The sequence below is a fragment of the Poeciliopsis prolifica genome, unplaced genomic scaffold, assembly GCF_027474105.1.
Source record: "Poeciliopsis prolifica strain line A6 unplaced genomic scaffold, Auburn_PproV2 SCAFFOLD011, whole genome shotgun sequence".
Classification (NCBI taxonomy): Eukaryota; Metazoa; Chordata; class Actinopteri; order Cyprinodontiformes; family Poeciliidae; genus Poeciliopsis; species Poeciliopsis prolifica.
Window position 1 is genome coordinate 4,572,744 of NW_026562386.1, and position 15,462 is coordinate 4,588,205.

Here is a 15,462-nt window from a genome sequence, read left to right on the forward strand (position 1 = left end):
ATCTTCTTATAGAAGTGAACAATTCTACAACTCAAATGTAATTTGTGTAATTATTTTTCTTCACGAAGCTTAAATCCCAATCACAGCTGAGCCCAAGATGGATCACACTTCAAGAAGACTTAGTTTCTAAATTGTTTTCACTCACTCAACCAGGACGTTTGTTGTTGAATAGAAATCAGACAAGCGTCAAGTCAAAAGAAAAATGTCTGCAAAAGGAGAAGGTTATTTAGATGTATAACTGGACGTAAAATTCTTTGTGATTATTGATAACAGAAAATATGTGTTACAAACAAAAGGCTACATGTGGTGATCTTGTTTAAGCCACTGCTGAGCCCTGGAAGAACCAATCAGGAAAACCTTGAAGCTTTACCCGAAAAAAATTGAAATCAACTTTACCCTTTATCATGAATACTGTGGCCATAAATGCAACGCCGTATAATTGAAAGCATGACTTCGTTTAAAAACACATTTAGACAGTGAATGTGGAAACAAGCAAACTCAATCTGAGAGGAATGTACACAAACTGAATGCCACATTTATTCATCGAAGAGTGAATTGGACTTTGAATAGCTGGTTGAAAATTGAGGCAATGTCGCTGTGAAACTGGAGTGCAAACTGCCATAAACTAATTCATAAAAAGTTCAAATTAGCCAATGGCTCGCTTAAGGTTGGGGGAAAATGCAAAAGAAAAAAGGAATCAAGACAAATTAAACATTATGACGACTTTGTCAGTGAAGTTTAGTTGAAACCACTTAAACGTGATGCCAAATCTTCATCATACTAGATGGTTTATACTTTTTTTCTATTCATGGATAAAACCCAAATGATGTTTGTTGATAATCTGAAAATCAAAGAACAGCAAACCAGCACAGAATGTTTCCAGGTCAAACATAAAAACATTATAAAAATATTAATTAATCAATTATTCTCCTGAAATTAACTTTTAATGTGTATCCATTATATGTTCATCCATCCATTCATTATCTTACACGCTTATTCCTGGTGGGGGTCTCCAGGGTTCACCAGGCGTGAGGTGGGGTACGTTCTGGACAGGTCGCCAGTCCATCCCAGTTCTTCATGTGTAATTACCAAAATATTAAGAAGTTCCATAAAAGTGACCTGTGTGTCCCACAAGCTGCTCTGAACACATGTTGCAAACTGTCACCCATCCTACCAAGTTTCAACAGGTAAAAAGATTCAAAGTGGTATCAGCTTCCAACAAAAGAAAACAAACATAAAACATAGAATTTTTCATGTTTAATAGATTTTTTTTTAAATTGTATGTAACAGTTTGACCTAATTTGATCTTCAAAGCAGCTCATCCATCAAACACAGCACACTAGGTGTGAAGCCTGCGCCCCCTCTGCCCACATTCCTATTGTTTCAGCTCTGCTGAGTGGAGGTAGATGCCGCTCACCAGCAATGTCTCTGTGGATTAAACTGGAGCATTTCTATATAAAGCTGAAACCAGTCAGGCAGACCAGAGCGCTGCCATTCAGGACGCTCCTCAGAGTTGAACCAAGATTCAACAGAGAGACCGTGTTGGGTTTTGTACGCTTGTTCTCTTCTTTAATTAATTTCACAAGAGCACATTGCACTATCCCAGAACATAGGTTGTATCTGCAGACTGATTTAAATGGTGGAACAGCACAGCAGATGCCTCTTGTTTGTAAAGAAAGCCAAGAACAAAGATACATTATTCAATGTTTCCCAAGAAGGAGAATCTGTAAAGGCTGTAAAATATTTCATGATTACACTGGCGGCAGAGACAAGCTTTTGTGTGAAACAAAAGTAAAAAGAAACAAACTTTGTCTTGTACTGGAATTTTTTATGACATTCTAGATGATTACTATTTAACGTGCGGACAAAATCATGACAACTTAATACATTTGCGTAAAAAGATTAAATGCAAACAATAAATGTGTTCGCTATGAGCAGAGGTGTTGTGGACGTTCAGATCTTCACCTCTGACTGGCCTGGTTGGCATGTGGTAACGGCTGGCTGCTTCATCGCAGTTGACATCACCTGAATGAGGCAACACCCTGGTTGCTGCAGCAAAGAGGGCAACGGCAACAGTGATTCAGTCTCTGGTTTCCTGTCAGAAATCCAGGTTTTTGGTGCCGGAAGCGCCGGAGCCACAGGCAGAAGCCACTCCGACAGGCTCCCCCCTGCTGACACGACTCACCGTCTCGGACAAGTCCGGAGGCAAATGCAGTCGCTGGGAGAGAGATGCAGGGAGAAACGGAGCGTTAGAGCAAAAACAGTAGCAGTACAGTAGATCAGCATACAGTAGGTGGTACACTCCAGTGGTGCTTATTCACAGAGAGCCATGTTGGGTTGAAATTGCATTAGATGCTTCAGCACTTCCTTTAACACTGGCAGCATTGAGGAAATCTGCTACCTTGCTGCTAAATGCTTCAGAGAGCTTTAGGTCTGTTACACCTCACAGCCATAAAACTGGATGTGTACCAGTGTGTCAGATTTTATAGAACAAAAAAAGATAAACAGTAAAAAACAGGAGAGACAGGAGAAATGTGTAATCTGGCATTAAAGGACTCATCTGATAAAAACCCAGATGGCTTTTTTGTGCTGGTAATGTTTGCTTTGTATTTAAAACGGATAATTCTGTTGAGATCATGCCAAAGTTACAATCAGGCAACAGGTTTTCTTTAGTTAATAACATCAGGGGGTTGAGGAGGTACACTTATTTAAAGCATACAGTGGAAGGGCCACACGTCCAAGCTCTCACCAGAATGAAGTAGAAAGGCTGTCAACGGACCACAGCGAACAGAGTCCTGAAGGGCCCTTGAATGCCTGAAAGGAGGTGAAGTATCTTCCAAGTCAAGTGTGCCCCTCTCGTACCCGCCCCTCCCCCGACAATGGTGTTGAGTAGCACGTTGCTCGAGTGTCTGTCAAGGAAGTTAAATCAGAACGCTGCCATTCTTTGGGACAAGAGAGGTTAAACCCTGTAATTTGCCCTGAAAGAATCTGCTATGACATCTGAAACCCTCTGGTCAAAGCCTGCGCTCTCTCCCACCCAATCCCAATCAGCTAAAGCTTCCCTGCCCGCCACATCCGCATCCCCTCCAGACATCCAGCTTTACAGGAGAGCCCTTCCACTCCCAAAGACTCTTATCTTTATTCTAAACGACTAGGTGTTTGGGTACAGGGTGTAGAAGAGTTTTACTAAGAGATAAATCACAACCACGTAATGTTCTTCACCCCTTTAGGGTATGCAACTTCCACCCACTATTCAGTTTTGCTTTTGGAAACACCTGAGTTTGTTGTACTATCACTGATGCTGTTGTCTGATAAGAAGGCCTGAGTTCCTAGTGATGACATTAAACAATTTAGAGATGCTCAAATGTTGCTTTTCTTAAACTACAGCATGTTTTGGGGAAAAAAAAAAGACAAGCTGTCATCTTTGTGTGATTCGGTGTGAACTTAACTTCTGTAATGCCTCTGAGTTGTCCAGAAAGGTAGTTGAACTCCTAAAAGGTAATTTTATATAAAGGGTAACAATCCTTTCAGCTTGAGGATCTGATGAAGCTATGACAGATGGATGAAGAAAAAAATACACTGAGCAATAGGCAGCTTGGATTAAAGTATACAAAGACCAAACACTTGGAGTTCACCCATATATACTCTGACACATCGCTTCCATACTCAAATTTTTACACATTTTTCTTTAACTTTTATAAGTTTTCTGGAGATTTGAGTAAAATATAATTATTATGATTTTGTTTGCATCTTATTATTACCACAAATAATTATACAATGCTGAAATTAGCCTTAATTATTTTAAGAGTGGAGTTATTTATTTATTTGCTTTTGTGGCATCAGGGACAAATTTGGATCAGGTCTCCATGAAAAACCTCGAACTCGTGAAACTAAAATTGAGTTTCTTAGAATAAATGCAAATTCCTCAAGACATAATGTATGTTTACATTATATACAAATTTACCAAAAATATTATTTACTTTTCTGTTTAATAACGAAAGTTCATTTGGACTTGAAATTAAAACTCTCTAGAGACCAGCGCTCTGCATTGAGCCCACTAAAAACCTCCTGGTTATTCAACCAAATATTGATTTCTGAACTCTTCCTGAGTTGAAACATTAGTGTTGTTGTCTGTAAATTAATATAAATTTGTCTTCTTTTCATTATTTGAGGTCTGAAAGCACTGCATCTTTCTTTATTTTGACAATTTCTCATTTTCTGCACAAAAATAAAAAAAATTCTTTGAATTTTGGATATTTTTGTCAGTAGTTCATTGAATAAATTGTGAACTACTGAGTGAAATGTTCATTTAACTCAAACATATAGCTATAAAAAGTAAAATAAGATACACTGATTATTTTAAGTGATCTCTTATTTTGTTCCAGAGCTGTATAAGCAAAGAGAGGGGTTTAATTTGGGTTTTGTTTTTTTTGAGAAATGTTTTGTAGGGTTAGCAGATGGAATAAGATAATGTATATTTTTTGCCAAAGTAGCTCAGAGATTTGGAGACAACCTGTAATTTATCTCAAGGAAAAGGCAACAAGTGTAAGCCAAAAAATATGAAGATCTTACAAAGACAAAGTTTGACTATGATCTTCCCATCAACTTCATTCCAAATGCGCACAAACGTCTATGGAGTCATCTGGAAGCCCTGCTTTGCTTCTATCCCTGCCAACCCTCACCTGGGTAACCTTTCGTGTCTTCAGCTCACTCGAGTGTGATTGAAAAAGAAAAACAATGCATTGATCAAGCCTGGACTCAGTCCTGCTTAGTGCACTGCAGCAGAAACATGGCACAGAGAGGAATGGGGGGAAAAAAAAAAAATCAATCACATATACATCACCCTCACTGGGTGAGTTAAAAAATAAATAAAGAAAAAAAACACTGCTGTCTCTCTGCCACGGGCCTGCCTCTCTTTGGCTCTGGGCTTTGAGAACCCACTGAGCATGTGCAGAGGGAAGGTCAAACCAATCCAGAAGTGAAGCTCCGCTCCTCTAACCTTTGAGTTCAGGGGCAGAGGGGAACAATCAATGGCAACATCAAAGTTGGAGGGAGGAGCAGACAAAACCAATCGATCGGTTTGGCACACTGAGGGAACAGGGAGCCTTGCTACAGTCAAAAACCATCACATACATCACTGGCAGCCGATGTTATTATTATCAGAGATATGAGAACTTATTTTACACTCCCTTCCAATCCAGGTGCATGAATTTCAACACCAGGGAACATGAACAAATTAGCATCATCGTGTTAAGATGTTAATACCAAAACCTGGAAGCATTTCTAACAGAACTCCACATTCCAAAAGATATAGATCCAAAAGACATAGATGAATGGGGTTCAGCAAAAGGCTCAGAAAGACTTTGGTTAGAGACTCTAAGTCGGCTTTCCTGTGACTTGCACGCTCCATGATGTAAACAAGGACATCCGGAAAACCCTCAGAGGCATAGCGGGGTGGATGTTTGTGTGAGATCTTTTCTCTGCTGCCTGGCAACCTTAGTGAGGGTGGAGAAAGAAGGGAGAGAAAAAATGAGTTGGGGGTGGTGGCGGGGCGATGGTGGGTGTCAGATGGGAGTGGACGGCGGGAATAAGGACCACTGGTTGTGCTGCATTGATTGAAAGCATGGGTGGGGTGGGGGAAGAGAATGTGAAAATGGATGTGTGCCACAATCTTAGTGTGATTGTGTATGTGATGTCACTGCTGCCTCACCGGCGGTGGTCAGGGGTATTTCAGCTCTGCTCCCGGCCAGAGGGGTTCGAGCCATGCTGGCAACAGGGCGAGGGGCGACAAAGCTCCAAACGAGCGCTAAGCACTTCATATGAGCCTCGAGGGCCGGCCCACAGACTAGCTTAGCCTAAGAGGGTTACTGATATCTACAACATGCAATACTTTAAGAGCATCAAGCATAATCATTTGGTACATACAACAAATCATTATGCTGGTTTTTGATATAGCTTTGTTTTTAATTATGCACGACTTATGGGGCAACGAAGGTATAATATTCAGCTATTTTTCCAACATGGAGCTTCAAAGGAGAATAAAACTCAACACCATCAAAGGCATTCCTCTGATGCTAACTGGCTGCTAATGAATGGAGTATTAGGTGCTAATTTAACGAGTCATTTCTTCCATGGAGTTTTGGCCACACTTTCAAATGGCCTGTGTCACTGTACAGCTTAGAAGTATGGGAAACCCAACACCTTGTTGGAACACATGACCACCGCCGTGGCTGTTCCAATCAGATTAGCCGTGGGTGGAACATGCACATGGAAGTGACACATTTACCTTCAATGCCACTAACACAATCCCTGCTGAGATGCATACACTATTTCCATAAGCTCCACTGAGTGAGTGACAAAAGAGTTGGTAGATTTACACTAGAAATCGTGGGTAAGCAGTTTGGCTCTAAGGTGCGATAAATAAAAAGAGAAACGCCTGATGCTGCCCTGATGTAGAGCGACACAAAGTACAGAATCCTAAGCAGCTTGATTTTGCCATTTCTGCTTCCCTGAGTGGCACAGCTGCAGCGCAGCTACTGTAAACTAATATGTCTGACCCTGACATTGGGCCAGCGTCCTCTATTTCAAGCCCCATTTCTACAACCAGCTAAGGGTCAAAACAGCAGCAGAACGTTTCATGGCTAAAAACTGGGTAGATATTTCCCAGACTTGCCTCTCTGTTCATCCGCTAAACCAGCTAAATCACCTCCACAGAACCATAATCTCCTCACACCTCTAAAGTTACACTGCATTGTGTGGGAAATCATTTGCTGAATCTATAGAGACCCACATCGGCGTCTCATCCACTGTGACACACAACATAATGAGGTAATGTGATTGTTTATTTAAGACACAAACTATCATTGAATTTATGCTGGCAAATTCAGAAGATACTTCTGCTACCCTGGTTGAAAAAAAACCCCCAAAACTTTGGACAAATCCCATCACTTCTCTGTAGTAATTCTAACCCACCTGCACTGAACAAAGACTCAGAAAAACTCTTTGTGGCAACAAAGAGTGAAACACGACCCTCAGCTGCAGCCAGAGAAAAAACCTGTTTATTCGAAAGGTCTTTCTAATTCACACTTCAGTTTAAACGTTCTTTCTGCAATTCACCTCTCATCATTTATTTAAGCGTTTTTCGTTAAGTTATTTCTAACATTTTCCCAGGAGAGCTGTTTGTATTGTATGCTTCAAATACAGTGGAAGCACTTTAAATGTTTTGCTGTTTGAGTTGAAGGAAGAATTGCACGAAACTGCGCTGCAGCTCTTCTAATATTTGTCTTTGGTAATGTGGTGATAGTCACCTGCCCACCAGGTCACCTGCCGCCTGATCCAGGATAATCTGAGAGGCAGGGCACACAGACAGTCAGGCGGACTGACAGATAGACAGATACAGACACAGGCTCCTCATCTCTTCCGCTTCACGGCCTAATGAATCTGACAGAGTAGGCAGCAGGCAGGCAGAGGGATGAGTAAGCATTTTGGGTGTAATTATATTCCCAAACAGAGAATGAAGGGGAAGGGACTAATAAGTGGCTGAATTTCATTAGAAGGGAGCATGTCCAAACAGGAAATTGATTAGCTGACAATATTTCAAAGTTTTTTTTAATACCTAATGGAATGTCTGTTCGTGTTGCCTTTATTAGGTAGCTCCTCACTTACCCTTCACGCTCCACAGGCTGATAAAATGCAGCATTTGATATTATCTGTCACGTTACTAAACATGACACGCATGGGAATAGGCAAGATCTGGGTTGTTTCTGAATAACAAATGGACAAACGAGGGCCAAAGTGTAACTGCACTGTAATACAACAACTTGACTTGTTATCTCAGCCATCAGTGTCTTCAACAAAACCCTCCTCTGGGGTCCTCGGCTTGGTCCTGTCAAGCGCCTTGACAGGAAACTGCAGCGTGGGGCCATTTTGTCTCTTTTCAGTTCTGTTTTGTTTCTTTTTGCAGGGCGGTGTTGGTACAGACCGTGGGCGTTGAAGGGTGGGGGGCACGCTGACCCTCATAGGAGGGCGGTTAGTTGGCATTCTGGATGTGGGCACAGCCATGGAGTGCTGGTTTGCCCCCCTGGGGTGACATGGCGCCTAGGGAGAAAAGGGAGTGGGGTAGAGGGCGTAGAGTACAAACATATCTAAGTGCTGCCTTCACTAGAGATAGGCCCATAGCAAAGAGCACGGCCGCACGGGTTATGACAGCATGTCTGGGGGACCTTTTGTGCCCTCCACCCCTCAAACACATTTCGCCCCTCAGACCATGACTCTGTTACAAACGTCCTCAGGTTAAGGCACCGCTGACACTTTGTAAAAGGTTTTTTACAGTTTTGCAGATGCTGTGCTACAAAAATCACACTTATAGCTGATCTACAGCCTGAGGGTCATTTATGAAATAAATAAACTGATTTGCTGCTTTGCAGGGTTAATTGCAATTTTGCTCGGTTTCATATTTAAACCTAGAGTTGCTAGCTTAGGTTTTGGTGATATTTTACTTTGCCAATTTGTAATGCCCTTTTATTGCCATGCATTGGTTCATCCATTGCTCCATTCTGTAGCCTTAAACTGTCTGGCACCAATATACCTAGCAATTATATGTTTTCCTCTTTTCATATACAAGCATTTAATAAAAAATCTTAAATCTCATACACATATTAATCTATTTGTATTATTTTTTAAAGTTTTTAATATTTCCATTTCTTGTTATTCTTATTCTCATACAGATGAGAATATTCCAGCAAAATATGACAAATTATGATCTCTGATTATACCACAACTACAGAGTAGCCTGCAGACAGATTTATCTTCATTTAGTGGATTTCTCTATATAGATTGCAGAAAACATCTTCACATTATGGTTTGTTAATAATTGTCTCCGAAGTGACTATGAAACTGCTGCCTTCTCAGTGTGAAGAATTACTTGGAAGACAGCCATCTTTCAAACCTAAAAAGATGGGTACGACATGGCAAAATAATTACTTTTCTAATATGTAATGCACATTATACACCAAAAGCATAGCAATACATGCTGCGGTTTCAGAGTGCATTATTTTCTGAACTGTTACCCTAAAAGTTAAAATATTCCTTTGAGATACCTTCTGCTGACGTGTTCTGCCACTATTACGGTCACAAAAAAGCAAGAACATAACCAAGAATACCTTTTTCATGCATTATTCAACTTTTCTTCTGTATTCAGTCTACAGCGCACACACTCTTGTAAACCCCCCCACACCAAAAAAAAAAAAAAAAAAACAGACGCACACCCATTGCCACTCTCCTATGCGTGTGTCACACAGCGGTATTTACAACATGAGTGCACAATGCCGTCTTGTATGTTGAGGATTTCCTAAACCCAGCCTTAGCTCCAGTAGAAAGTCCCATTTTTCACCCATCATTTGTCCTGTGATAGAGTTCACACAGTTTACAGGCATAACATTTGGCAAAGCGAAAGGTCGTCTGGAGGTTATTGTGTCGGGCTGGGTAAGTGGCTGACCGCTTGGGAAGGGTGGGAGGATGGAGCGACTCTCACAGAGGAAGTCTGTTGTGCAAGTAGGAGACCAGCACAGAATGAGATGAGGCAGGAATAAGACGGCAGCACAACGTGCGCTGTGTAAAAGGCTCCCAGTGTCCTCAATGACAATTTTAAAACTGTCACCACAAATATGTTTCAAATAATACCTTTTTAACTTCCATCTTGCACAGGGTAGTACTGCACCGCAAGTAACAAGAAAAACACGACTGCATTCCAGATTGTCCCCATGCCGAAAATGAAAACCAACGTTCTTCTTCATATGTTTGACAACATGAAATGTACGTAGATTAAGATGAGAAAAGCAATTATTTACATGAGTTAGGAATGCATCGGTATTGGCTCAAATGTAGTAAAAGCTTTATACAAAAGAGATGGCAAAAATAAAAAAAATATATAAATAGAAGGAATCAGGTACATTTCTAAGCAGATATCCAAATTTACATAAAATGGCAATAAAACATTTCAAGGTAGGTGCGGTTATAAATTCATAAGACTTGCATCTTCCTCGCTAAAATTTAACTGATGTCGCAATAGTTTTGCTGTCACAGAAGGTGTGCGTCTACTTTTGTGCATCAGTGTCTCTAAGTCTGCAAGGATGAATAAAGGGGGTTGGGAATAATCCATCACTAGTTGATAGTCTTCACAAAAAAAGAAGCCCTTTTGCTAAAGGGAAGGCCCTTGTGCGGACAAAGACCACCATACTTGGGACTTCATAGGACCCAGCTGAAAAGGTGTTGCCCAGAGTAACCTCATTCACATTAACAGGCATGCTGGCCAAAGCCAGTCATTACTGCTGACTTGGACCAGCCGGGCCACACATAGGCCAGCCTACAGCCTCAAAGGCCATTCACTTCTCATCAGCCCACAGGCAAACGGCCTGAAGTCTGCCACTGAGGCGCATCAAGAATTGTTACTGACCTATACGGGTGTCTGTCCGCGAGACATGTATCTTAGAGATTTCAATATTTGCAGTCTTCATGGGAATATACATATTTATTATGTTTAAATAGTTAAATTGGGTATGTATGTATGTATGGAAGGACAGATGGGTAGACTTCTGTGCCGTCTTTTGTATTCTCCTTGGGTACCTGGTTTTGTTTTTCCATTGCAACTGAAGTCATTTTTGTTGCTTTAGCTAAAACTAAAATGCAATAATGCCTTATGTAGATTTTTCATAAACTAGATGAAAAATCTACATAATCTAGTTTAATTTTAAAAATACCTTAAATAAGCACATTTCAGCAAAAACATGATGGTGACCCTTAAATTAACCAATGACAGTTTATAAATTGATTTTTATTTGACCTTCAAAATAAATTCAATATGTCATTTCTTGAACAGAGGTTTAGATGGAATATTGTCAAGATACCAATATAATAACTTTGTGTCCTTTTCAGTTATTGCCAAAAAATATTTCAAAATTCATTTGGTTAAACAAAAAAATTTATAATAATAATAATAATAATAATAATAATAATAATAATAATAATAATAATAATAATATCACCAAATAACTAAAAGCATAGTGGAATTAAAAAAAGTATAAGTTTTCAGGTTTTGTGCTAAACTTAATGAGGTACTTTCCACTCAAATGTAGTATTAATGCAAGCATGTGTGCGTCTACGTTTGTGTATGGGAGCACAGAAAACACGAGAAACCTTCCAAAATGAGATTCAACATTTTAACGTTGCAAAGTGACATTTGAAAAGGTATTTAAAAAAATTAGCATTACAAGAAAAATAAATGGCACATTATGATGCCATTGTATGTGATTATGGAGGAAATGTGCAAACAGAAAAAAAAAACTGTATTGTAAAGCAAAAATAAACCGATATGCACTAAACTTTTCCTGTAAAAGTCGAGCACTAGTTTTGCATTCTGTACACAAATAGCAAAGAGCATTCAAAGTCACCCTGTAAATATATTTCTCTCTCTCCACCACATTTACCCTCCCTTCCCTCTCCACCACCTCCACCTCTGTGTTGCTCTCCAGTACAATCCCTGTGGGCAGGTGGTTGTGTAAATTTAGCCACAGCTAGGTGAGGTGCTTCCTGGGCAGACTGTTGGCAAAGCCACCTTTAGGGTGTTCGATGTCAGAGGGAATGAGACATCACCTCGGCTGCCCTGTCAAAAAATTCACCACCTTCCATTTCCTGCATAACCCCTAGGTCCTCGGAGCAATCGGGGGTGATGGGGAATTCTTTGTGTTTTCTAATTTAGCCTGAAACACACCAGCCATTACCTAACACAGAGCGCTGGCTGAGTGTTAATTGTGAAGCATTACGAAAGCTATTAAAACAGTGAGCCAGGGCCTGGGGAGAATGAACGCTAATGTCAAAAATCAGAGAGCCTGCACTAAATGCATAGTGTACCTTGATTGTGACCCTTTTAAGAGGTAAAACTGTGGAGAATGTTTAAATAAACTGGAATCACACAAACATAGCAATAATTCACCTTTAAACAGCACAAGCCTAATGTGAATAGCAAAGAGATTTCCCATAACAGGAAGTTTTCATTTGCGAATGTGGGAAAAAAAAAATTATAAAACAATTCTAAACATTTAATCGACTTACAAATTTATAAAAATCAAGATTGAGCCAGACTTTTTATGATTTTCACAGTCTGTGTGTTTCAAACTGGCTTCTGTCTCATCAATGTTGGGTGAGACATTGTAAACTGATTTGATGCACAGAAATGTTTCGTCATTTTAATATAAAGACTGAAGGTTCTGAATTAGAGAGATATTTTCTATTAAAAATCTTCTAGAGTTGGCAAAAGTTTTTAATGTGAAAACAATGTTAATTGAAGAAATTATAAAACGTAACCTCTAGTCATTGCTTTATTTTGTTGCAGGGATTTGGCAAATATTTGTATTTGTAATGCAATTTGCAACACATTTCCAATGTGTAGAACTAATTAAAAATGCAACATATTGAATGAACAGATGATTAAATGAATGAGAAAAACTATATTTTCTATATTTAGTGCTTAATTGTAAAGTGGAGGAGTAAAAGAAATTGTAAGGACAAAGATGGATACAGAACATTGATGACATGTACAGAATAACAAAACGAGAAAGCAGTTCAAATGTTACCATCAGCTTCTTCCTTCAAGTTGGGCATTTTGCTGGGAAATGGGCGGCCTGCCAGATTGGGGCCAAGTCAGAGTTGTCAGGGGATTACAGTTCTGCCTTGCTCACTGCAGGGGGTTCGGAGTGGGCCTCAATTACCCTGCAGCGGCGTGTTTGATTTGGCCCGGCACATTTGGGGACAGACCAAAAGCTGAATAATGCACCATTAGCAACTCCAAATCCTGGCCCAAAATGAGTCCACTTATGCATCACATACAGTAATTGTGTGTCTATCAAAGGCTGGCAGGTCCACACCAATTACCCCTGATAATAACAACAAGACAATGTACGCGTCATATTATCTACAGAACACCTGTAGTCAACCACACACATGCGAGTCTTCCTGTTTAAAACTTTTACGCTTCATTCAAAGACTGGCATAAAGAAGTGGCAACTGAGCGTTCAAAGAACCAAATGACACAGTCTGAAAATATGAGAAATGAAGAAGTGAGGGAGAAAGAGCCATGGAGTTCCCCCTTCTTTGGCTACAGCAGAGCTGTGCAATTGAATTTCACAGGGTATAAGGCAGCAAATGGCATGTGAAGGCTGAAGCATCAGACGGTTCCTGCCACACACACGCAGACGGATAAGGGAGGTGTAAGTGACATCATTAGGTAACACTGCAGGATATCGGCGGCAGTCTAGGGCTGGCAGGAGGCTATGGGAACCAAAGGTCCTCCTTGAGTTCCTTTGAACAGCCACTGGGTCTGATATACATGCACTCACAAACACGCAGGGAGAATCACTTCTGCAAACACTGGCTGCAAGACAAACAAGGACTCGAGGTAGAGACAAGAAAACGACTGAGCACTGTTTTCACTCCCCGCCCACAAACACAAGCACATCAGCACACGCAGACGTGCACGCATGTACACAGCACTTCAAACCGCAGACGCCTCATTGAGGTATCAGCCCCAGCGATTGTGTTTGTCCACCTGAGTATGAAAGAGCCATTCTGGCTGGCATTGAGGAGGCAGTAGTGTGGTACCTCTCAAGCCGGAGCCCAGCAAGGCTACTTCTGTCTCAGGCCTCTCAGGGAAGGGAGCAGCCAAGTGTGGATGCACCTCATTACCTCACTCATCCACACACCAATTACCCCTAAATAAATACACCCAGCCCACAGGCAGCAACAATGACATCTAGCCTGAAAGGGAAGAAAGGATGCTGTTCAGAAAGCATTTGTACGCACAGAAAAGTGCTGCTGGATAACGATGAAGAAAAGAAGTAGAGAGAAAGGAAGCAAAAGGAAGAACATGCAGGGGGGCTCTGAGTCTTTTGAAGAGCTCAAAGACGAAAAGGAGAAGGAGAAAGAATGAAACAAACACAGAGCAAGCAGAGTGAAGTGATTCAGAAAATGATAATTTCTTGCTAAATTTCACCCAACACATCCGCAAATTATTGTTGTGGCGGGGGAGGAGCAAAGTTGAATTGTTTTAATGCACACAGCCATGAGATAGCTCTGCTGCAGACGAAAATGGTGATCGCTCTTACAACATATTTACACATATTTACATGCAAGACGGACCGCTTGGGGTTATGGAAAGTGTGATTTGTCCGAATAACCCAGGTTAAAAAGAATGCAAATTCTTTTGGCCTCCTAAACGGAGGCTATTTAGAAGGCCATGGCAGGTGCTATGAAACAAAAATGCAAACAATTGCAAACTGAATAAGAAAACTTTATGTTGTAAATGGGGAGAGATTTTTAGCGACAGAGTGCGAAGGTGATGTTCCTGTAAAGGTTTGTGGCAGAGAAAGGAAGACAGATGTGTTTTCTAGGAAGGGAGGTACAAATGAGGAGAGGAAGCCAAGAGATCCTTCATAGCCCCTGCACTTCCCTCCATGTGGGTTCCTTCTGCATGAGTGACTCAGTCATACCTGGGGGACAAAATGGTCTCTCTCTCTTTCTCTGCTTGTCTCCATCTCTGCCCCAGTTCTACCCTTCCTCTCCCCCATCAGTGCTCTGACTTTTGTAAGCAAAGCCTGGTTTTTACATCTGCCGCCATGTGGAAAACAAGCCAGAGACAGTACTTTAAGATGTTCTTTGTACAAAATTTGTTAAAAATATACAAAAATAAAAAGCTTCCACAAAGTTGAGCTTTACTGGATTCCACCAAAGCTGCACTTCCTGGGTGCCTTCCTTTCCCAAGGGATATCTGGATTTCCCTGTGGGAGCTGTTACCAATAGATCTGACTGCTTAATAAGCATAAGAGGATAGAAGAATGGATGGATAGATGAACGGAGGATTGGTGGAGTCTGGTAAATATATGAAAAACTTCTTCATAAAACACCTGAAAAATCACGTGATGGGTGGGACTGTATGAATCTGGTCTGATGTGTTGGGTGCGTGCCTTGGTTTGTACTTGCAGATTATTTCCCCTCAGCAGAGTGCCAGAGCACATCCTCAACTTGAACATAACCCACATGACCAAAGTAAGACTGGTTTACCAGACCAGAGGCAGATTCCTGATTAACTGAAACAACGGCTGGGAACGTGTCAGTTTTCCACCCTGTTGATTCGATGTGATGATCAGAACTTGACGGATTGAATGGAAGTGAAGGGAGCAGGTTTATTAGGATTCCTTCCTGTTGGAAGGCTAATTGATAGAGAACTCTGCACAGGTCGGGTGCCACAGGTGGGTGGAGTAGCACTGACATGCCGTGGCAGCATAGTCAGGATTCCTCAGCCCTTCACTTGAAGCAAACTGCATGGGAAACTTAGGTTCTGTCACACACAACAAAACAGGTAAGGCCTGTGAAGACTTTGTACAAATTACTTTGTCTTTTGTATATATACTT

The 15,462-nt window shown here is 40.9% G+C and overlaps 1 protein-coding gene across 1 annotated transcript in view; it reads right to left on the reverse strand.

Annotated features, from left to right (window-relative positions):
- Nucleotides 1–1,244: 1,244 nt before the first annotated feature.
- elp4 (elongator acetyltransferase complex subunit 4) overlaps nucleotides 1,245–15,462 on the reverse strand; it is a 53,825-nt gene continuing 39,607 nt past the window's right edge. The window contains exon 10 of the mRNA XM_055037065.1: nucleotides 1,245–2,218. Coding sequence (XP_054893040.1) covers nucleotides 2,099–2,218 — 120 coding nt within the window. The 3' untranslated portion in view covers nucleotides 1,245–2,098. The remainder of the gene's footprint in view (nucleotides 2,219–15,462) is intronic.